We start from the raw sequence: 23,974 nt of genomic DNA, 5'->3' as shown, positions 1-23,974 counted from the left end.
TCTAACCTTGGATAACTGTGTTAGTACAGACTACAAAACAACGCTATTGTCACGTTTGTTTTGCTGAGAGTACTCATTAAGAAATAAGCGCTGGTGAATATCATATTTTGAGAACTTTACTAATCTGAAATAAATTCTCACACCACTATTAGGTCCACATGAGATGATGAAAGCCTTTCGTTTTAAAATAATTATTGTTGGCTGAGGAAAAACATTATAACAATTATGTTATATGATTCGTGATTTCTCTTCTTCGTTGTATCTGTGGACTTCTCACTTCATTTTTTCATAACGCATTCACAGTAACAGCCCAATCAGCACTCGTACTAAAATTTTGTTACTCAAACAAAAGCTGATTTGCTGCAGCAAGGTTCTGTCAGCCCTGTCGCACTCCCTTCCCAGTCAATTCACTCCTTCCAGGTAGGGGAATAGGAACTGCACAATGTGTGCGACTGCACAATGGGCAGATTTTTGGCTTGTCTGTTCTACAAGGATAATTCTGTAAGAGGAAAGTTTCAAATTGCAAATTAAAAAGTTAAGAACAGACGTGCAATTTTTCTTTCTCTTCATAAAAATGGAAAATAAAATTAAAAACACAGAAATTAAAATTTCTAAAAATTATCAAACTAAACTGATTAGCAGTGTTTTAGCTTCCAGAATTTTGGCTTGTAATTCTGTGATACTCTTGAAAGAATACGTAACATTTTCTTCATAATACTGCATTTTTATGCCTGTGACTGTACCTTTAAGAGCAAAAGTCAAAATGTTGTATTTAAAAATCTTCGTACATTGATATGAAACTATGCTAGGGAAATAGAGGATCTATTCAATAGTTATTTACGTAACTAGGAGAGAAAGTGATACTTTCGGGTGTATTGATTTCATCTATTAAATATAATAAACGTAATGATGGTACTGTAATAAATAGTAGAATTACTGTAGGGGCAATTGTCCATGCTAATTCAATTATTTGACCCGTACGAGTGAGACGTTTACGGACTTTCGAAACGAGTGACCGAAAAAAACTTTGGAACTAGTTACGTACAATATTTTTTGCCGCAACTACAAGGAAATTCTATGTGAATTATTTAGTGTACCGGTAATGAATAAGTCACAAACTACTAAGATTTTTGTAGGCTAGGAGTCATGGCTTACTAATACTACATTGTCTATATAGTAGATGTAGTTATAACGTCATGCTTATTATGTAGCTATAGTGAGGGCTTGTGTAATCTGAACAATGCAAAATCTTAAAATGGCTTTATCAAAAAATATATTTTGTTCTGATATTAAGAGTGAAATTCTGAAGAGGCTTTATGTAAAACTATACCTACACAATCTAGGGAACGATACATTAAGGAATTTTACTTCTTTTTAAGAATGGAGGAGATGTAACAGTGTCAAATTAATAACTAAACAACTAACACGAAATGCTACCATTAGGCCTACTGCTTACTCCACGACTCGGGAGTTAATTAGTAAACAATTCTGACCGCGGGACGCAACTAGTAAAACCCGAATAATTTTCAGTCGCTAAATTTTACATTTTTAATATAAACTTCAAATCAAACACAAAAAATGTTTGTTAGTTCTATTTGTGAATTATGTGTATTTTCTTTCGGTGATCCTCAACATTCTTTTTTTTTTCCATACTCCCTTTCACCATTCATAATAATGTCATTGTCAATGCCCCCTGTGCTCACTGAAAAATAAGTCATATACTAAAATTGCAAACATTGTATTTCATGTATTAAAACATATAAATTTATATAATTTATTTGTATTTATAGTCCTCATTCATCCTTGAAACTCTGAAAATTCGCTGGATTTTACATTGCCTGTACATTTCAGTACATCGCATCTTGTAGAAGATTGGAAAACGCTCGTATATAGTATAGTGCATAGATTCTACTTTATTAATTTCAAGGACAACTCTTGAATGTGGGTTCCGTAAGAAGTGGCAAACCATTTTATTACTCGCAGTGCTCGTGGAAGTCCTCCAGTTTGAGACCCGTCTTCTTGAGAGCGGCTTTAGAGGCTTCTAGACTGTCTTCTGATGGGGGATACTGCCTGTACGCGATCCATACTACAGCTATGAAAAAAATTATAACAATAACAGTATAGTCTAATATGAACAATACTAAAGGCAATAGCAGTAACATGGAGCTGGTGCTAGGATGTCGAAAGCAGGATAGCAATGGCAAAAGAAGCTATTAATATAAAAAGGGCATCTTCTTCGGGACTCCGAAAAAAGAGCTAAGGAAGGGACTAGTGAAGTGCTTTGTGTGGATTGTGATATTGTAAGGGGATGAATCTGGATATCACGACGAACAGAAGAGAAGCGACTAGAAGAATTTGAAAAGTAGAATGGAGAAAAATGGAGCGTGAGAAATGGGCAGACAGAATAAGAAATGAAGCTGTGTTGGAAAGAGTGGGTGAAGAAAGAATGATAATGAAATTGGTCGAGTGGAGAAAAAATAATTGGTTGAGTCACTGGCTGAGAAGAAACTATCTAATGAAGGATGCACTGGAATGAAAGGACAACTCGAGGAAATTTTGGGGCGGAAGAAGATATATGATAGATGACATTAAGATATATGGGTCATATGCGGAGTCCATGAAAAAAGTAGAATATAGCAAAAATGGAGAAAGCTGCTCTTGGGCAGGTCACCTTAAATTTGCACAAAAATAATAAAGGAGAATTAATAATAAAATATACAATTTTTTTAACATAAAGTAGACTATATATAGATAGTTAGTTAGTTAGTTAGTTAGTTAGTTAGTGGGGTTTAAAAAGGGCGCGTCAGCATCTATGGCTATTTGCGCCCTTGTCTAAAATTCTTTAAACAGAAACTATACAATAATCAGAATGCTTAAAGAACTAAAAAACGTTGTCACGATTAAAACGAGGTACACAAATGCAGTTTCAACAGGGTGATGCATAAAACAGTATAAAAATCTGACCTTAACTAATATTTAAAAAGAGATAAAATAACAATACAAATGCTACCATAAATAAATTATCTGGCGTATTTCTAAAATACTCGGATGTAAAAGGTCCGAATGTCAAGTTTGTTAAAAAACTTATATACTAAATAACAAGTGTAACCTCCGGATGTAAAGGGTCCGGAGGATAATTAAAACGGGTCAAAAACTAAATCACCCTGTCAAGTCCAGTACTCGATAAAAATCTCAGGACTGCATTTGTACAATTAAAATCATTTCCAAGAGCGTCACGAAGAGTCGGCCGAATTCCATATTGCCGACGGACACGGTCATATTTTCTACAATGTAATAAAAAATGTTCCACTGTAAGTGGAACATGGCATAGATCACACTCCGGCTGAAGCTCGCCACGTAGCAGATGGCCATGTGTCAGATAACAGTGGCCAATCCTCAACCGGGTGAGTAAAACTTCTTCGTGTCGTGACGCTCTTGTGGACGAATCCCAAACTCGAACAGTATTCTTTATTCTACGTAATTTGTTTTCCTCTTGTGCAGACCTTTCTCCTTCCCATTGCCACCATATTCTACATTTCAAATAATTTTGTAAGTCTTGCCACCTCTCGCGCCAATATACCAGAGTGCCATTCGTGGCACCATCTTTGGCTGCAGCATCTGCGGCCTCATTCCCACCAATTCCGACATGGCCAGGAATCCACACTACTCCAATCTCGCAATCAGAGCTTAAGAGTGTGTGGAACAGCTGCTGAGTTCTTAACACAAGGGGATCCTCTGAATAGAGACACTGCAAAGACTGAATGGCACTTAAAGAGTCGGAGCAGATTAGGTATCTGCCCCGAGGTTCTCGAATTAAAAACAATAAAACTCTGTAAAAAGCATATAATTCTGCAGTAAAAACACTGGTATATTCGCTCAGTTTATATTTAAATATCTGTCCATTTGCAACGAAGGAGCAACCAACACAATCATTTACTCGGGATCCGTCAGTATAAACTAAAGAATAATTTGGATATCGCGATAAAAGTTCACTAAAACGAAGTCTATAAACAAAAGCTGGTGTAAAATTCTTAAAACTTTGGCTCAGGCTTACATCAAACTTGGGGCGTCGCATAATCCACGGTGGAGTGGTGGTGTATTCTAGTGTGCGAACGGATGGTAGATCGACGTCGAGCTCAGAGAGCAGTTCACGGAATCGCACACCTGCTGGACGAGGTCTCCGTGGATTTTCACTGTATCGGCCGTAAAGAGACGAATGATGAAAAGAGTCGAAAGAATTGTGCTCAGGCTGCGAGCGGAGTTTAACCGCATATGAGCACAACAGGACATTACGTCGCCGATACAGTGATGGTTCCCCCGCTTCACAATACAGGCTCGCTATCCGACTCGTTCGGAAGGCACCTGTAGCGAGTCGTATCCCATGATGATGGATAGTGTCTAAGAAACGTAGCTTAGATTTATTTGCTGAGCCATAGATAAAACAGCCATAATCTAGCTTTGAACGGATAAGAGAACGATATAGACGTAAAAGCACTATGCGGTCTGCACCCCAGCGAACCCCTGACAAAAGGCGTAAAATGTTTAAAGATTTTTCACAACGCCTTCTCAAATCACGGATATGCGCCTCCCACGTTAATTTATAATCAAAGATAAGGCCCAAAAACCTCGCAGTGTCTGTATATTGCAATTCCACTCCATTAAGACGCAGTTCAGGATGTGGATGGAGTCCACGTTGGTTGTAGAAGTGGACACACTGCGTCTTTTGAGTGGAGAATTTAAAGCCATTGCGAAGAGACCACTCCGATAGCACATTGATGACCAGTTGCAACTGTCGACCGATAGATGGGAGGTATCGGGAACTGTAATATAGACTGAAGTCATCAACGTACAAGAGAGAAGATACTCGGTTACCTACACAGTGGGCAATGCCATTGATCGCAATGCAGAAAAGAAGAACACTTAATACAGACCCCTGCGGAACGCCATTTTCTTGGAGATGTTCGTTAGAAAGTGTGGTGCCTACTCGAACTCGGAAATACCGCTCTGCCATGAACTTCTCAGTAAACGTTGGCAGACTGCCACGAAGTCCCCAGTCATACAGGGATTGCAGAATTCCGAAACGCCACGTGGTATCGTAAGCCTTTTCTAGATCAAAAAAGACCGCCACAATATGTTCCTTCTTGAGGAAAGCATCTCTAATGGCGGTCTCCAGCCGAACAAGATGATCTGCGGCGGATCTGCGCTTGCGAAAACCACATTGGATGTTAGATAATCGGTTTCCCGATTCGAGTACCCACATCAGGCGTTTGCTTATCATCTTTTCCATAACCTTGCACACACAGCTGGTGAGACAGATTGGCCTGTAATTGCCAGGTAAAGAAGGGTCCTTTCCCGGTTTCTGGACTGGAATTACAATGGCAGAACGCCAAGCAGATGGAAATACACCCTCAGTCCAGATTCTATTGTACATAGACAGAAGAAAGGATTTTCCAGCTGGTGGAAGATGACGAAGCATGCGGTTATGGATGTTATCAGGGCCAGGGGAGGTGTCAGGGGATGTGTCTAGTGCCGCCTCCAGCTCCTCGGATGTGAACGGTGCATTGTAGTCTTCAGTGTTGTCAGATTGAAAATTTAGGTTTCGTTTTTCTGCAGTATCTTTGATTTTCAGAAATTCCGGGTCGTAATTATTTGAGCTGCTTATTTGTGAAAATGTGGTAGCAAATATTTCAGCAATGTCTATTGGACTGGTGGTCGTTACTCCATTGTTTAGAAGGCCCGGAATTACAGAACTACGTTTCCCCATTATTCGACGGACTTTGTCCCATATGGTGTTAGCTGGGACGTTGTGTTTCAATGAACTGACGTAATTTGTCCAGGACGTCTTCTTAGCATCGCACACAATGCGACGAGCTTTGGCTCGAAGACGTTTAAACTGGACAAAATATTCTTGGGTCGGATGGCGCTCAAATTGGCGTAAAGCACGTTTGCGGTCACGTATTGCATCTCTGCAGGCATCCGTCCACCAGGGGACAGAGAAGCGTTTTGGCCTGCAGGACGACCGGGAAATAGATAGTTCCGCTGACTTTATAATCACATTTGAGAAATGGTCTACTACGGAGTCCACATTTTCATGTCCGTTATCATCGAATGATATGGACTCCGAAAATCCGACCCAGTCCGCCTTTTTAAGAACCCAGTTTGGAGATCGAGATTCCGCCGGACGTAAAGCGGACATACGCATTCGAATGGGATAGTGGTCACTACCATGTAGGTCGTGAATCACAGACCACTCGAAATGCGTGGACAAAACTGGGCTACAAATGGAGATATCTATCATGGAGTATGTACCATAAGCTAAGGAGAGATGTGTTGCTTCCCCTGAATTCAGGGTAACAAGATTTAGACGGGTACATACCTCTGCTATTTTAGTTCCTCTGTCATCATCGGAATTTGAGCCCCATGAGTGGTGGGATGCATTAAAATCCCCCACTACCAGATATGGAGCAGGTACCTGCGAGAAAATGTCTTCAATGTCATGCACTGTGAAAGTTGTGTCTGGGGGTATATATACAGAGACTATTGAGAACTGGATGGAAGGTAGAGTGACTCGAGCGGCTATGCATTGATGTGGACTGTTGATGTTGATAACAGAGGAAAAGATACTTTGGCGGAATAGGAGAGCACAACCTCCGTTGGCACCAATACCGGCAAGGTGATCGTACCGGTGAACGTAGTATCCCGAGATACTTAGGGAGTTTTCGGGCCGAAGGTGTGTCTCCTGGAGACATAAAATAGCAGGGTTTTCATGATAGATCAATTGCTGTAGTTCTGTATATCTGCTGCGTACACCGTTCACATTCCACTGTACAATATCAGTCATCAAGAGGAGCTATATCATGTTGGTGGCTCAACAGGGGATCTTCTCTTCTTTTCCTTTCTATGGGAAGATGCTTTTGCCTGCGACTGCTTTGTCTTCGACTCCGGCGACTCACTTGCAGTTCGTCGCACTCCTGATCGCGATCTTGATCGAGGACGTGATCGAGAACGTGATCTCGACCTGCCACCCGAACTAGGAGTGCGACGTTCTGGTGTTCTACTATGCCTACAATCCTTCTCTGCTGTCATAGCAATAATTTTCTTAGGGACGTAAGGCCTGATGTCAAGTCCACAAGTGTCGTCTGACTCAGCAGTCTGAGTAGCGGCGTCTACATATGTCTGGGTTGCGATCTCAATTCGCTTCCCAGGTATGTTCGTAAGAGGTGGCGTTTGTGTGGTGGCATCGATTCCCTCTGTTGCTCTCTGCAGTACAGACGCATAGGACTTTTCAGTTGCCTTCTTTTCTTTATCTAAAATACGCTTACGTGCCTCAAAACTATATATATATATATATATATACTATTTTAATATTTTCAACTCTAGTCACGTAATATATTTTACGATTACAGAGCAGATTCTGCAGTAAAGAAAATACAGCGATTTAAAAAATAACCATGACTCTATCATGGTTGCAACCGATATTTGAGCTGTTGAAAAGATTCGCTACACTAACTACGACTTATTTTTATTGTTAACAGTTGATCTCTATATTTCACTGTAGTTATCTTAGTTTTATGAATATTCTGTGTATTAATATTTTCAAAATTATACATCTTAACTTTGGAGTATGATTATTAAGTGTCATAAGTATGACTATTAAGTGTCAAGTCATATATAAATATTACTCTCCAAGACCTTTCATCTTTCGCAGTCAATCAAATCATTTACAGGTAAAAGAAAGTTTTTATAGATAGGCTTATTCCTTCTTAAGAGAGAAATATGAACACTTCGATCTGCTTGTGTAATGGTGAGTACCATGTGATTATTTGTAATAAGTACTGAAGATAAGTAAGGTAAGTATCTTCACAATAAAGTAATTTTTAAAACAACGATCAAAGTCGTCATAACCATATACACAAGAGCTTACTTCGTTCACAAGTTATTCACCTATCTAAAAAACTTACGCTCATTCTTGAGTACTGTCGGACATCCACCAGCAATATAGTATCCTTCGTCTTCGTCCCAAGCTAGGATGTGGTAAATTCCCGAAAACCCACTGAACTCGGGTGCTGCAAATAGACAAGTCAGACGTCGTTGGATAAGGAACACATCATTGTAACAGTTGTTAGTTAGTTAGTTATTTAGTTAGTTAGTGGGGTTTAAAAACGGCACGTCAGCTACTATGGCTATTTGCGCCCTTATCTAAAATCCTTCACAAAACAAACACAGTACAATAATCAGAATGCTTAAATGAACTAAACAGAGTTGTCACAGTTTCAACAAGGTGATGCATAAAAATCATAAAAGTTGAGTAGTTCTCAGATCCTAACTACAGTTGTATTAAAAAGAAACAATAAAATAATAAAACAAATGCCACCAGAAATAAATTATCTGGCGCATTTCTAAAATCCTTGGATGTAAAAGGTCCAAATGTCAAGGTTGCTAAAAAAACATATATAACTTCCGGATGTAAAGGGTCCGGAAGGTAAGTAAAATGGGTCAATAAAAAAATCTAAATCACCCTGTCAAGTCCAGTATTAGATAAAAATCTCAGAACTGCATTTATACAATTAAAATCATTTCCAAGAGCGTCACGTAGAGTCGGCAGAATGCCATATTGCCGAAAAGAACGGTCATATTTTCTACAATGCAATAAAAAATGTTCCACCGTAAGAGGAAGATGGCATATATCACACTCCGGCTGAGACTCTCCACGTAGGAGATGGCCGTGTGTCAGGTGACAGTGGCCAATCCTCAACCGGGTGAGTAAAACTTCTTCGTGTCGTGACCCTTTTGTGGACGGATCCCAAACTCGAACAGTATTCTTTATTCTTCGTAATTTTTTTTTCCTCTTGTGCAGACCATTCTCCTTCCCATTGCCACCATATTCTATATTTAAGGTGATTTTTTAAGTCTTGCCACCTCTCGCCAATATACCAGAATGTCATTCATAGCACCATCTTCGGCTGTGGCCACATTCCCTGGAATTCCAACATGGCCAGGAATCCGCACTACTCCAATCTCGGAGTCAGAGCTCAGGAGTGTGGAATAGCTGCTGTGTTCTTAACACGAGGGGATCAACTGAATAGAAAGACTGCAGAGACTGAATGGCACTCAAAGAGTCGGAGCAGATTAGATATCTGCCCCGAGGTTGTCTAATGAAAGATAATAAAGCTCTGTAGAAAGAATATAATTCTGCAGTAAAACACTGGTATATTCGCTCAATTTTTATTTAAATATATGTCCATTTGCAACGAAGGAGCAACGAACACAATCATTTACCCAGAATCCGTCAGTAAAAAAAAGGAATACGTGGGAAAGCATGATAAAAGTTCATTAAAACGAAGTCTATAAACAAAAACTAGTATAAAATTCATAAAACAACAGCTCACACTTATATCATACATGGGACGTCGCATAATCCACGGTGGCGTGGTGGTACACTCCAGTATGCGAACTGATGATAAATCGATTTCGAGCTCAAAAAGCAGTTCTCGAAACCGCACACCTGCTGGGCGAATTCTCCGTGGATTTTCACTGTATCGGCCGTAAAGAGACGAATGGTGAAAGGAGTCGTAAGAATTGTGCTCAGGCTGCGAGCGGAGCTCAACAGCTTATGAGGACAACAACACATTACGTTGCCGAAACAGGGATGATTCTCCTGCTTCACAATACAAGCTCGCTATCCGACTATTTCGGAAGGCCCCTGTAGAAAGTCGTATGCCATGGTAATGAATAATATCTAAAAGAACTAATTTCGATTTATTTGCTGAGCCATAAATAAAACAGCCATAATCCAGCTTTGATCGTATAAGAGTTCTGTAAAGGCGTGAAGGCACTGTACGGTCTGCACCCCAGCTAACCCCTGACAAATGTTTAAGGATTTCTCGCAACGCCTTCTCAAATTAAGTATATGCGCCTCCCACGTTAACACTAGGAGGACCGGACCCGTCATTCTGCCGGGTACCACGGATTTATTATTCGAAAACTTTTCATCCTATGACTTCCACAATTCATGATTTTTATTTTATCTTTGTGATGTATGATTCCTAAACATATTAGACTTTTACGACTTTTCTAAAGGATGTTACAAGCAATTACTACTAGAAGCACCGTCACCCGTCATTCTGACGGGTTTCAAGATTCAGACCGGCCGTGCCTACACACCAAATGCGGTTCAAATTTCTATTGTTGCAGCAATGTTTACATTTCATTCGACCTCTGCGAGTGGTTTATGACTCTTCGGCAGGTCTTTTGTCGGTATCTAAAAATAAAATATTGTTCTCTAAGTGTGTGTTGGTTTGACACGGGCGCTCTGTTTTCGTCGGCGATAATTCAGTTTCACAATGTTAGCGTCTGGAGACAAACGTTATTTGTCAGAAGAAGAAATTGACTATTTGATGAATATGTCTGGTGACGAATCAGAAGGTGAAGATCCACGTAATCTGTGTGAAATTGACGAAATCCACGAATTATGTGAAAATCAAGGTACAGACTATGCTGATAAGGACGCAGATTACGTTCCTAGCAGAGGTGAAACTAGTGACTCTTCAGATGATGATTCATCGCATAATGTGAGGCAAGATAACGAGTAACCAGAACAGCCAGCTGATACTTCATCTACAAGAGGTAATCTACATAATTTATTATTATTATTATTATTATTATTATTATTATTATTATTTATTCGTTGTCGTGTTATTATTATACTATTATTATTATTGTTATTATTATTATTTATTCGTTGTTGTGTCATTATTATACTATTATTGTTATTATTATTATTATTATTATTATTATTATTATTATCATCATCATCACCATATTTTCTATAAATACCTGTAGCATGTTACTTCAATTCTAATTACCACAAGAGCAATATGAAAAAATCTTTGTAACACTATTTCCTGCATTTAATTGTATCTCTAATATAAAATTATCTAATCTATGAATTATGTTTTCAGCTGCTTCATTACCACTGGCTCTTAATGTTCCAACTACCAGAGGTGGCCGTGGCAGAGGACGAGGACGAAATTGTTCTCAGGTAACAAACAATCCTGTCCTAGGAAGTGTTGAGACTGCTGCTGATGGGACACAATGGACTGTTATTCCTCCACAAGCTGCACCTGGAAGAAGAGCACGACAGAATATCGTGACAGAAGCCCCCGGGCCTACAGGCCATGCGAAGAGGTCCATTGTAAACGGTAAGCATTTGAGCGCATGGAAACTTCTAATTGATGACAGCATGCTTCTGAATATAAAAAGATGTACTGAAAAAAGAGCATGTCAGGAATAACAAGATGACAGCTGGACCATTAGTATTGAAGCATTGGAAGCTGCTATTTCTCTTATGTATGTGAGAGGAGTGTATGGCGCAAAAAACTTTCCCCTAAAATTATTATGGTCGCAGGTTTGGGGACCAGCATTTTTTCGGAACACCATGAGTAGAAATCAATTTAGTGAAATTTTAAGATTTCTGCGATTTGACGAGAAAGCCACAAGATCTCAAAGATTACAAACAGATCGCTTTGCAGCTGCCATTCCCATATGGAATACCTTCATTGCCAATTGCTTGCTATGTTACAAACCAAGTGAAAACATCACTGTGGATGAACAGTTGTTTCCTTGCAAGGCTCGCTGCCCATTCATACAGTACATGAATAGCAAACCAGACAAGTTTGGAATAAAGTTTTGGCTGGCTGTTGATACAAGCTCTAAATACTTGGTGAACGGTTTTCCTTACCTTGATAGAGATAAGGAGCGTCCTGCAGGTGTACCGTTAGCAGGGCATGTTGTAATGCATCTGGCAGAGCCCTAACTTTCTAACGAGTGTTTACACGGTGACAGAATACAGCTTCTCTAAACCCATTAGCGGGCTCTCATGAGATTTATATAACTCTAAACTCTAATGTTACTCTCCGGAACGTTTATATGGTGTAGACAGTTTAGAGTGAGAGAAAGTGTTGCGAGCATATAGGAAAGAACAGGCTGGTCAGTGCGTTTACAACTATGGCAGAAACACAACGTTTTGCGGGGCTGTAGTGTGCAATTCTTCTGAATTGAAGAAGGCAGAGGAGAAATAGATCTACCTGAGAAAAACCCTGTATATCTCGCCAGAACACGCATGGAGCTTATATATCGGACCTGCAATTGGCAAAAAAGACACAACTATGAGGATTGCCATTACTATATAGGAAAAGCCGTTGGTCACATTACGCTTCCTAGCAACAGGTTTGTACCCTAAACACATTATTTTATTGTTCTTAACAGAATAAATTATGAAGAATGATAATAATAAATAAACATATGAAAAGTGTAGACTACACTGCTCATGTAAAATGCATTAAGTTTCTTTCATTATGTTCGAAAAGGTATGGTGTATGAATTGAACAACAGGAAGATAGTGCCTGAGTTTATAATAATATTGTAATATCTTTTCATATAAAAAATGACAACCATTTATTTTAATATAATTGAGACGTAGAAATTTTGAACTTACGTCTATTGACCATAAAATATTGTACGAAGCATTTAATACGCAACGATGAGACCTTTAAATGCCCCAAATGTCAATGTCAATAGGTGTTCTGCTACGAAAATCTAGAACCGAAGAGCGCTCTGAGCGGCGGAATAGCGTCTGTACTAGAGTTAGGTCGATTCATGAACGAATCGTTCATTCGAACGACTAATAATAAAGAATCGTAAGAATCGATTCGTGGTATCAACGAATCGTCGTTCAAAAGAATCGTAACGAATCGTCGTTGAAAAGAATAGTAACGAATTGACATGGTATCGTAACCCACGATTCTATTTACTTGTTTGATGTAACCTGTCAACGGATATTACCGAACTGTGCCGAATACTCTCGAGAGAGAGTGAAATCAAAATAATGCATTTATTAAGTGTGGAAAATAATGAACACAAACCTCAAATTTCCATAGTTAAATAGAGAAGTAATGCAAAAAATGTACTTCATAATAAGGTTCAGCTGATAAATTATAATTTAGAAACATTATCTTGGGTAATTTTGTAGACTAATGGAGGTCATGCTGAATGGTTCCAGCCAATGAGAAAGAGACAATCGAATGACTCGCATCTTATGCCTTCTATGCGAGAGATGTAGAACGTTTTTGTTCTACGTATGGTTTGGAAAGGAAAATGTCCTGCGGGTTGTTCGTTGAGGATTCAAAAGAATAGCTGGAATCGCAAACTGAGAAGAATCGTGAACGAATCGCTAGAATCGATTCGTAATGTATGATTGAATCGTTGGAATCGACTTCTGAAAAGGAATCGTGTTGCCCAACTCTAGTATGTACGTTTACACCGCGAGAGTTTACAGAAGAGAGGGCGGAATCTGGTGAAACTTGGAGGGAGAGAACAGTATTGTGGTGTGGGATCGACTACCGACCGATTTTATGTGACGAGATGCAAGCGACTGAACAAGCGTTACCCCCTCCACTCCTAACCGCCCGAAGAATTGGTTTCTCCATCAAGGTCAAGCTTCACCAGGTTCCATTCGAGCTATATCACCGTGTAAACGGTTTTGAGAGTAGGTATCTCGTTGACTCTAATTTAGATATTAGAGAGACTGAATAGAGCGGCCTTGAAAACTGCTCTCGCCGTGTAAACACCCTGGACAGAGAACTCGCATATGCTCTCAGCTCTCATTATAGCTACTCTAAATTATTCAACTCAGTTGAACTTTTTCATAAACTCTCGCGACAGGAGCAGTGTAAATGACGGCCAAAAACAATGGAGTGTCGAAGAGACGAAGATTGATTGAAGCATATGAATTGGAAAGTTGTTTGTGGAATGTGTTTAACAATAATTACAAGAATAAGGACCTGAGAAATCAGGTATTGGCAAAATGAGCTGAGACTGTTGAGGCGTCTGAATATGGCTTTTAGTTTTGTTAATTTATTGTAATTTGGCATTAATTTTTAGCAAAGTCCATTGTTTTAGTTGTTAATTATTTTGTGGGTATTATTCTTGCTTATTTATTTGCTGGAGGAGGTACAGCGAAAGCTCCATAATCTCCAGTAAGTACGAACTATAATAATAATAATAATAATAATAATAATAATAATAATAATAATAGTAATAATAATAATAATAATAATAATAATAATAATAATAATAATAAATTAAATATCTAGGCGCTACATTTAAATAAACACTAACATTCAATGGAAACCAAGTATTGGATAAACTAAAGCTGCACCTCAACAAACTAATATCAAGTCATTTGCTTCAGCCACAACAAAAATTAATCGTCTTAAACCAGTTCATCGGCCCAACTTTAATATATCCATTTCAAACTGCATCTGTGGATCTGATCCCCAAAAAATTCCTCATTAAAGCTGACAATATGATTAAAAGCGCAGTAAAGGAAATATTACAATTATCAGGTGACACTCCTAATAGCATGATATATACAAGTACCAAATATAAAGGATTGTCAGTGTTGCGCGCTACATGGGAAGCCTATCTGCAGCAGCTCAACATCAATACCAAGCTAGAAAACCTAAATGACCAGCACGTTAATGCTGTACGAGACTACGAAACTATAAGAACCCGTTGCTTTTCGGAATTGCAAGTGAGCAGAGATGAGGCTACAGGATCCGTGAAGCAATTAAGGCAACATCTTCGGTACCGTGAATTTAAAACCCGTGCATACCCCCAGAAAGGAAAAGAAGTTCTAATGTTTGAAGAAGTACCTGCAGCCAACTCGTGGATCATCAAGCATGACGGATTATCAAGTTCTGAATGGAGAGAAATGCTAAAAATGACTGCGATGGTGGCACCAGTACGTTCTCTCCCTGGTCGCTCTACAGGCACAACCCACTGTAGGCACTGAAGCGAGTATGAAACTTTACCACATGTGCTTGGGAGTTGCCCACAGGGAGAAGTACTCAGAATAAAACGTCATAACACCATACGTTCTATGATCGCAGATGCACTTCGATCCAAAAATCTAGACATTCACGAGGAAGTTCATTGTATTGCTGATGGTGGAAGCAATCGTAGGATGGATATCATAGCTATAAATAGGAATAAACAGACAGCCGAAATAATTGATCCTACCATCAGATTTGAAATCTCAGCCACTCAACCATCTGAAGTGAACGAAGAGAAAAAGAAAATCTACGAGCCCACGATTCAGTACCTATCGGCGAAATACAACATAGAAAAAAATCACAGTTACCAGTCTCTTCTTCGGAGCGAGAGGCACCATCCCGAAAGCATTTGTAAAGTGGAGGGAAAAATACAAGCTGACGAGAGATCTTCAAGATGCCATCGTCACCACCATAATACAATTTTCTGTAGCGATATATCGTCAGCATCTTTATGGTGTACATTCAATTTAAATTAAACTTGGTTCTATTTTTTTTTTCTTATGTCTTATTCACTTTTGTTTGAAACCTGTTTCTATAATTTTTCATTTTAAATTTTATTGTGAGCCATTCTGTGTCGCAGGGCAAACCCAAAATATTGGGTCAGACTACTAAATTAAATTAATATTATTATTATGACTATTATTTTATTATTATTATTATTACTATTATTTTATTATTATTGTTATTATTATCACTATTATTATTATTACTGTGCAATTATCACCATTAACTTGTTGTGGAATATTTTCTATATTCCTTTAACACTATTGATAATGCATCATATTAATAATAATAACCAGGGAAAGGATTTATATGTAAATACATATTTACTTATAAAGCTAATATAATTTATATTTTGCATTATCTTTATGTTTCACAATGTGTAGGGTTGAAAAATCCTACTTTTATTTTCCATATTTTTCCATATTTTAGAGTTTAGTACATATTTTCGTTAATTTCCATATATTTTCCATATTTCATATAAAACAGTCCATATTATATTAGGTTTAACAATAAAACAAAACAAAATTCCATTAACTTTTAAAAATACATTTCAACAATACAGATTTAAACACATGTTCAGTAATCCCTTTAACATCAGAGTTATTTGAAAATTAGCAGTCCTATCAACAATGGGAAAGTAAGTTACAAAACTGTATTAATTTAATTTAAAATTTTTAACAGACTTCAGTTGTGCAGATCAACAGTTAAATCCCAGTCAGAGTACACATAGGTTCAGTTTTGTAAATCATACTATAAAGACGGTAAATATGCCAAAAGTACGTCATTCAGTCAATTTAAAATCAAAACTAACAAGTTACATTTCAGAATTTAAAGAAGATGGTTTATCAACTGACAATAAAATATTATTTTGTAATTTGTGTCAGTGTGCAGTATCATCTACACAAAAGTTCCTGGTGCAACAACACATTACAACTAGTAAACATCAGGCCAACAAACAACTAAATTCCAAGCAGAGACAATTGTTTTTAACACAACCAACAACATCGAATGTAAGATCTGAGTTTAACATCGACCTGTGCCGTTCTCTCATCTCTGCTGATATTCCTCTCTACAAACTAAAGAATAAGGTCTTCAGGGAATTCCTTGAAAAATATACAATCCCGGATGAGTCAACACTTAGGAAGACGTATGCTCCATCCATCTACGATGAGACAATACAGAAGATAAGAGATGAAATTAAAGATAGTTCAATTTGGGTTTCCATTGATGAGACTCCCGACAAAGAAGGTAGACTTGTTGGTAATGTAGTTATCGGTTTGTTAAGTGAACAATATTCTGAACGAATTCTTTTACATTGTGATGTTCTAGAAAAGTGCAATAACAAAACTATAGTTAAACTGTTCAACGAAGCTATGGGTATCCTGTGGCCAAAGGGTATTATGTACGATAATGTGTTATTCTTTATTAGCGATGCTGCCCCTTATATGGTCAAAGCTGGACAAGCATTATCTGTTGTATATCCTAAATTGACTCATTTTACTTGTGTGGCGCATGCATTTCATCGTGTGGCAGAAGTGGTCAGAGACAATTTCCCTAAAGTAGATTTGTTGATTTCATCAGTGAAAAAAGTATTTCTCAAAGCTCCCAGTAGAGTTAACGTGTTGAAAGAAATGTACCCTGAAATTCCATTGCCACCAAAGCCAATTTTAACTAGATGGGGTACATGGCTAGAAGCAGTTGAATATTATGCCGAACATATAGACTCTATTAACAATGTTCTCCTTGCATTGGACTCTGAAGATGCAGTCTCAATTGATACTGCGAAAACAGTTACCTGTGACATAAGTGTGAAGAATGACTTAGCTCACATTCAGCATACATTTTCATGCATCATAAAAACGCTCAAAAGTCTCCAAAATAGGCACCTTTCACTATCTGAAAGTTTTGAAATTATAAATAGTACTGTGGAACAACTGAATCGTGGTAGAGGTAAAGTTGCAGATGCAGTAAGAGCTAAGGTGGTCACTGTACTTTCAAAAAACCCTGGATATGAAGAACTACAAAAGGTTGTTGCTGTGATGAGTGGTGAATCAACAGTGAAGATTAACTTGGACTTATCCCCAGCAGACATTGTGAAATTGAATTATGTACCAGTTACTTCTTGTGACGTCGAACGCTCTTTTAGTCAGTATAAATCTATCCTCAGAGACAATAGAAGAAGATTCACTTTTCAGCACTTGAAAGAAATGTTTGTAACCTATTGTTATGGTAACAGACAATAAAAATTGTGTTTTGTTGAAACTACATTGGAAGATAAGGTACGTCCATTATATTTTTTGTTTAGTTTGATTAAAATGTACCAATATTTAACGTACATAGTCATTTTTTTATAATTTTAAGTCCATATTTAATTCCATATTTTGGTAAAAATCCATATTTAATTCCATATTTTGGTAAAAATAACTACATATATATTTACATATTTCATATATTTTTAGTCCATATAAATCCGTTCCCTGATAATAACGCTCACCTAGTACATTACAAACAAATCACATAACTGGTACAGTGGGGTCTGTACCGGTATCTGTTGACAAGAATATAGTTATAATTTAACAAAACGAAATAGGCACAACTATTACACTTTATTAGTAGAACTATTATAAACACAATATAATGAAAGAAGATGAACGATGGTATGTGCAAAATTATACTTTTTCTTTCTTTGAACACTCGGTCTCTTCTGAGGAGCTTAAACGCAATCAGTCATTTTCATCGCAAATTCTGCACACTCTTTTTTAACACTGGAGGTAAATTGGACTTCGGCCCTTGTAGCAAGAATATTTTTTTCTCTTTAATTTTGGGAGGCACAAAGTACATCTTCTTCTTCTTCTTTTTCTTCTTCTCAAGAACCACTTCTCCAGCTGCATCCGTTGCCTTTCTTTCATCAGGAAGCCTGAAAATTGTCTTTATACAGGGTTCCTACGAAAGACCTTTCCGGTTTCGAGCACATGTAATTTACGTGCTATGAATCTGAGGTGCATGAAAATAGTACCAATGGAAAGAGAAACTCCAAACTTTAAGTTTCTTGACTTAAAGATGATCAATGTGCCCCCCCACTCCTTAGTAACACGGCACACATCAAGCCTATAGTCAAGTTCCACGTAGGTACGCGAATTTTCCGATCTTCAGATTCTGAGGTTAGTCTGTTCACCTTACCAGAAAGTTGAAAAGTGATGTCGTCAGAAAACACCACGGAACGAATAAATTCATCATCGTTTTCAATTAAAGTCTGCATACTTGTGCAAAAATTTCTTCGTAGCACTTTGTCCTCTGGTTTTAGGGCTTGCAGCAACTGTAGTAGGTATGGATGGAGTGGTAATGCCCTTGCACATTAATAACCGACTGGTTCAGATAAATATTAAGCTTTTCTGTCGTCTATAGCAGCCATTTCGCCTCAACAATGAACAAATTTGTTTATATGCGCTATTATGAGGCGTGTTATCAAGTAGGGAAACAATGTTAACACAACTAAACTTTTTTAGTTTATCTTTCCATTTGTGCTATTTTCGTGCATCTCTGATTCATAGAACGTAAATTACATACGTGCCGAGTTGAGCTATAATTTGCACATTTTTGATCAAGACTTTCAACTCCGCCCGTCGTGCTTATTATAGTATTCTATACGAATAAATAAATAATGACTCACCCGACAATATTAGTAACGCAAGTGCTATGCGCGGTCAGGTTACACAACTGCTGACACACTGCTCAGAAGTTAGATGGGTGCTTATGTCATAAAAACGCACTGAGCAGCCTATTCATCTTTAAATGCTCTCTCTCAACACTTTCTCTCACTCTAAACTGTCTGCACCATGTAAACGGTCCGGAGAGTAACATTAGAGTTTACAATTATATCAATCTCATGAGAGCTCGCTAATGGGTTTAGAGAAGCTATATTCTGTCACCGTGTAAACACTTCGTTAGACAGCTCTCCTGATTCTTCAGAACTTCGCTCAGAAATGTCGCTGTGCAAATGTAGCATGATTATTACTTTAGACCTCTATTTCAAGAGTTAAGCGGAAGCTTGTATAATCTCGTACGCAACAATCGCAGGTTGCGCGCGCATCTGCTTCCTGGGGCATGTGCTGTGGGGAGAAAGGGGAAAGAGCGACCGCGGCAGAGAAGTGGAAATATCCCGATTATTCGAGAGTGGAATCTTTCGCGAACTCTCGAGAAACTATAGTTTGGTTATAAAAGAGAAGACGCAAGTGAACGTCAGTCAGTCAGTCCGTAAGCGAGTGTTGTTAAAGTCAGTGGAGAGCAAGCCAGACAGTCTTGTGCAGCAGTGAAGCCAGCTTCGAGACCAGAGCGCGACCTGAGTTGTGTCCGTAACTGTGGAGCCTGAAGCCCGGAGTTCGAGTGCAGTGGACTGCAGTTGGGGACCTGAGTTCGAAGTGCAGCGGATCGTCTCTGAAGGTCTGGGCTCGAGATTCTGTGGACGCGAGTGACTGAGCTAGAAGAACTAGCCAAAAAAACGAGCTGTGAACTGAGAACTGACAGTTCTGTGTTCTAAATAGTGCTTTGTGAATATTAGTTAAGATTAACAGTTCATTGTTGTTCGTAATAGTCCAAGTAAATTGCAATTGTCGTCTGTGGAGTGCAATAACGAACACTGTGTTGCTGTGTGGAGAGCAAATCCCATTGTTGACGGGAGTGAAATTAAATTGTAGAAAGTGACGAGTTATTGTTGAAATAATAAAATTACATTGTTGTTCAGTATAAAAATTTACATATGACGTAAATTCATAAGGCATTATTGTAATATAAAATTACCAGTATCACGTCTAGTATTTCTGTAGGTAATTTTCTGACCATTAAATAACTAAAAAAAAACGGCATTTCTTGCAAATTGAGAGGGCGCGAAGACATTCTTTTCCCCCTCCCTATTCCTCACATACTGTTAGCTGTTACTTCTTATACCTGCACCCCCTACGCTGTACACAGAACAAAATAAAATATTTACTGAAGTAAACTAGGGGATATAAAATGCAGCCATACAGATGTTTGACAATGACTTGTTTCAGTTTATTTTAGTGTCATTGTTATAATATTTTCAACTGGCTACTAATAAAATTAACGAATGTTGGTTTGAATGTTGGGGAACGACACAGTGCAGATTGTCCCAGTGTGTGTGTCGCACTGTAGCAACTAACGGTGGAGAAAACATTTATCTTTTGCCCTGAGTGGTTTGAGATTTGTTTCGTCCTTACAGTTTACTTCGTAGTGTTTTGTGAATATCGGTATAGGAAATAGTGTACATAGTATAGTGTTAATTTCTTATATAAGTACATAGTTTTTTTTTTTATTTGGGATTAGGACCGTATTTTATCGTAGTTTGTAAATTATTTAACGAACGTTATGGCTTCCAGCAGTGTTATAAAACATAAAAAAGATAAACCAATGCGAAGTGGTCAGCAGAGATGTGTGTTGAATTTATTTCAAACGTTATGTGCTGAAAATCCAACTTATAGTTTAGAAAAGGTGGCTGAGATGACGGGGAATCTGATGGGAGTGGGAAAAGCAAGTGTTTATCGCATCAGAAGAGAGGCGAAGATGAATGACAATAAATTAAAGAGTCCGGTGAAATTTCGCAAAACTGTTCCACTATTATAAAAATACGACGAATTCACAAAATCAGCAATAAGATCTAAAGTTCACCAATTTTTTTTTTCCTCAAGAACTGCCATCTTTAGACAAAATATTAGCAGCGGTGAACGGTGATGAAGATAATAGCGATAAGATAAGACGTAAAGAGGTATGTTAATTTAAATTAATTCTTGATTTCCGCACAAAACAGATTATGAAAGTCTATAAAAATATTTCTAGTTCTAATTTTATTATAATGCATGTCATAATACAGGCTTTGTATTACAATGTTATTATTCGTAATTCCACTTAAATTCACTGCATAGTACTATAATTTGTGTAGCTGAACGTAGAAACGCATTACTACTGGTTCAGTAGACCTATGCTTATTAAGATCGAAATACTTAAATTTAATATGTCAGTTGTACGCCTGTTTTAGTATTTATTTCTTCTTACGTTACAAGTAACTGTCGTATATTGAACTCATTAAATATTTTTAATAAGCAAATTATTGAAATAGACAGTAATAAAAATAGAATTGACTTCTTGGTACAGACTTTCGAAATATAGATTTTGATACTTTGTGTTGTAAGTCAATTAGTTCGAACGTTTTTACGACGGACTGTAGCACCTTCCCTTTCACTGACGGTAGAGAGTGTGAGTAGAGGGAAAAGCCTCTCAACCAAACTGAAATGGGGATCAGTTAGGAGATGGCATTCTCCCCCCCCCCCCAATGCAACAGGTAGAAAAAAGAGTTTCGTAAAAACACAGCTTTCATTGTGGCCACTAGATATAGTGAACATCACGTACGTAGCGTATTGTTCAGTGTGGTCTCAGCATTAAATTGTGTTCTATGTTATAGTTTTAATTTTCAATTAGATTCAATTTACTCGTTTACTTTTAATAAACTTTGCAGACAAAGTAGTGCTAATAAGTTCAGAATTATTTTAACATTTACTAGTAGGCTATTGTGAACTCACTTTATAAACAAAACACCGTCTACAAATACAACACGTTACTGCATTTATGCCACACAGTTTGGATCTTACACGAATAGTTATTCCAACACTATTTTACTTCGCAATCGTACAACTAGGTTATAGACAATCATCGCACATAAAAGGCGCACAAATGGCCAGGAGCATGCCTAAATGTAAGGACATGTCCGTCCCGATTCCAGGCCTCGTAAAAGCCAGCCAGCTGAACCTAATTCTCGACTGCTGATGTCACCAGACTCAACCTATCCTAACCCTCCATCCGTACTTGATATCACAGCGGAAGCACGTTCCTCTTAATATAGGCCCCACTGTTTGTCTTAAGATGCAAGAACGTTACAAGTCTGGTCCACAGTACGACATAAGAATTTTTACAAATTAATAAAAGACTAATGATGATTTCATCCATGTTCATATGACATTTTCAGCTCAAAATGACGTATAGAATGATTCCAAAGCTTGGGTAATATTTTTTGAATCGCATTATATGCAATACACAAGTATGCGAAATTAAATGTCCGTTTTGTTGCACAGGAATAATCAAGTCGCTAAACTAAATTTAAGTGTGCTGAATTGAAATCTCCTTACACAATCTTTTCGTATCACGTATGGGACTTTTGACATGAGGATAATAAAATGTTACATTTTAGCAATTCTTAATTTTTAAGTTCACTTTAAAATGTGCAAATCTCTGCAAAAAATGGAAAAATCTCAACTGTACTGATGCAGTAATGTGAAATTAATCACGAAATTCCAAACATACCTTAGGAAAATTATTTTCTCTTTTCCTTCCTGACGAGGGTTTATATCTTATTAAACACCATCAGTATTCGGCCATAATGGAGATATCCCACCGAGCCTGGTTGTTCTGCTAGCTTAGATTTTCTGCGTAAGTTTCATCACGATATATGGAGCAAAATTTTTGTCGTGATCTAATTTTATTTTAAAATAGGACAGATATTAACTCGCTATGAATGGGTTAGTGTTTGATTTCTGCCGCTTTATGACTTAACACCCACATATGTAACAAAAATTGTTCGGATTTTTCACACAGCATCTTCTAGTTATAGCACTTCAACTAGCCTTTTTTCCACATGGAAAATTCACAGCGCGATATACGTTCAAAGACGATGGGGAAAATAGGTTCCTGTTGTTATATTATAGAAAAAATTATCGACTATTCAGTATCTTCATTCCTACTTACGATACGAGGACCGGAAATGGATGTAACGTAGCTTTGCGAGAAGGTCCTACCTTCAATTAAAAAGATACTACAACTGAAAACAGAGATAGAGGGAAGTAAAACCTGGTGCCAAATGATGGCACAAGTTTACACAATTTAATACACCATGTTACAAATGGGATACGCAGCGATTCTAATACTAGAATGTCGAACTTTGAATACTATGTATTAAATACAGAATTGTGCATATCTATATTACACACAAATAATAAATTTAGCCCGTACACATCCCCTAAGGGCAAGGGCCTCCTGTTGTCACAGGGAATTGCTCATAAGTAGGCTCCTAAGGTGAGCGAGTCCTTGGGAGCTAGGTCATATTACTGATATTTCTTCGTTTCACTGTTCCTGACTTCCCTCTTCGATCATTTCTACTATACTCATCCCCCACACTTCCTCATATCACTTCATACGAATTACACTCACTGTCGTTGACTTTCTGTCCTCTCTGGTGCTTGCTGATTCATGTTTGGTGCCAGCTGCCTCCATACTTCTCTGTCTCGTGTCACTCTCGACCATTGACTTCCCGCTCTGGTTCCGAAGTAGTCCGCCCATCTGGTTTTTTGTCGTCCCACGTGCCGTCGTCCTTCTCTCGGGTCCCACATTGTGGTGCGATTCGTCCATTTCTGGTGATCCATACGTGCTACGTGGCCGCCCCATTTCCATTTTAGGTTTTCTGCCCTTTCTACCACATCGCGCATTTTTGTCCTTCCTATTTCCTTGTTTCTGAG

The 23,974-nt window shown here is 38.0% G+C and overlaps 1 protein-coding gene across 1 annotated transcript in view; it reads right to left on the bottom strand.

Annotated features, from left to right (window-relative positions):
• Nucleotides 1-1,717: 1,717 nt before the first annotated feature.
• LOC138692623 (uncharacterized) overlaps nt 1,718-23,974 on the bottom strand; it is a 52,393-nt gene continuing 30,136 nt past the window's right edge. The window contains exons 4-5 of the mRNA XM_069815670.1: nt 7,962-8,066; nt 1,718-2,092 (exon numbers count right to left, since the gene is read on the bottom strand). Of these exons, the coding sequence (XP_069671771.1) occupies nt 1,974-2,092; nt 7,962-8,066 (224 nt within the window). The 3' untranslated portion in view covers nt 1,718-1,973. The remainder of the gene's footprint in view (nt 2,093-7,961; nt 8,067-23,974) is intronic.

Source organism: Periplaneta americana, chromosome 17 (assembly GCF_040183065.1).
Source record: "Periplaneta americana isolate PAMFEO1 chromosome 17, P.americana_PAMFEO1_priV1, whole genome shotgun sequence".
NCBI classification, from domain to species: domain Eukaryota; kingdom Metazoa; phylum Arthropoda; class Insecta; order Blattodea; family Blattidae; genus Periplaneta; species Periplaneta americana.
This window is presented reverse-complemented; position numbering and strand designations above follow the sequence as displayed.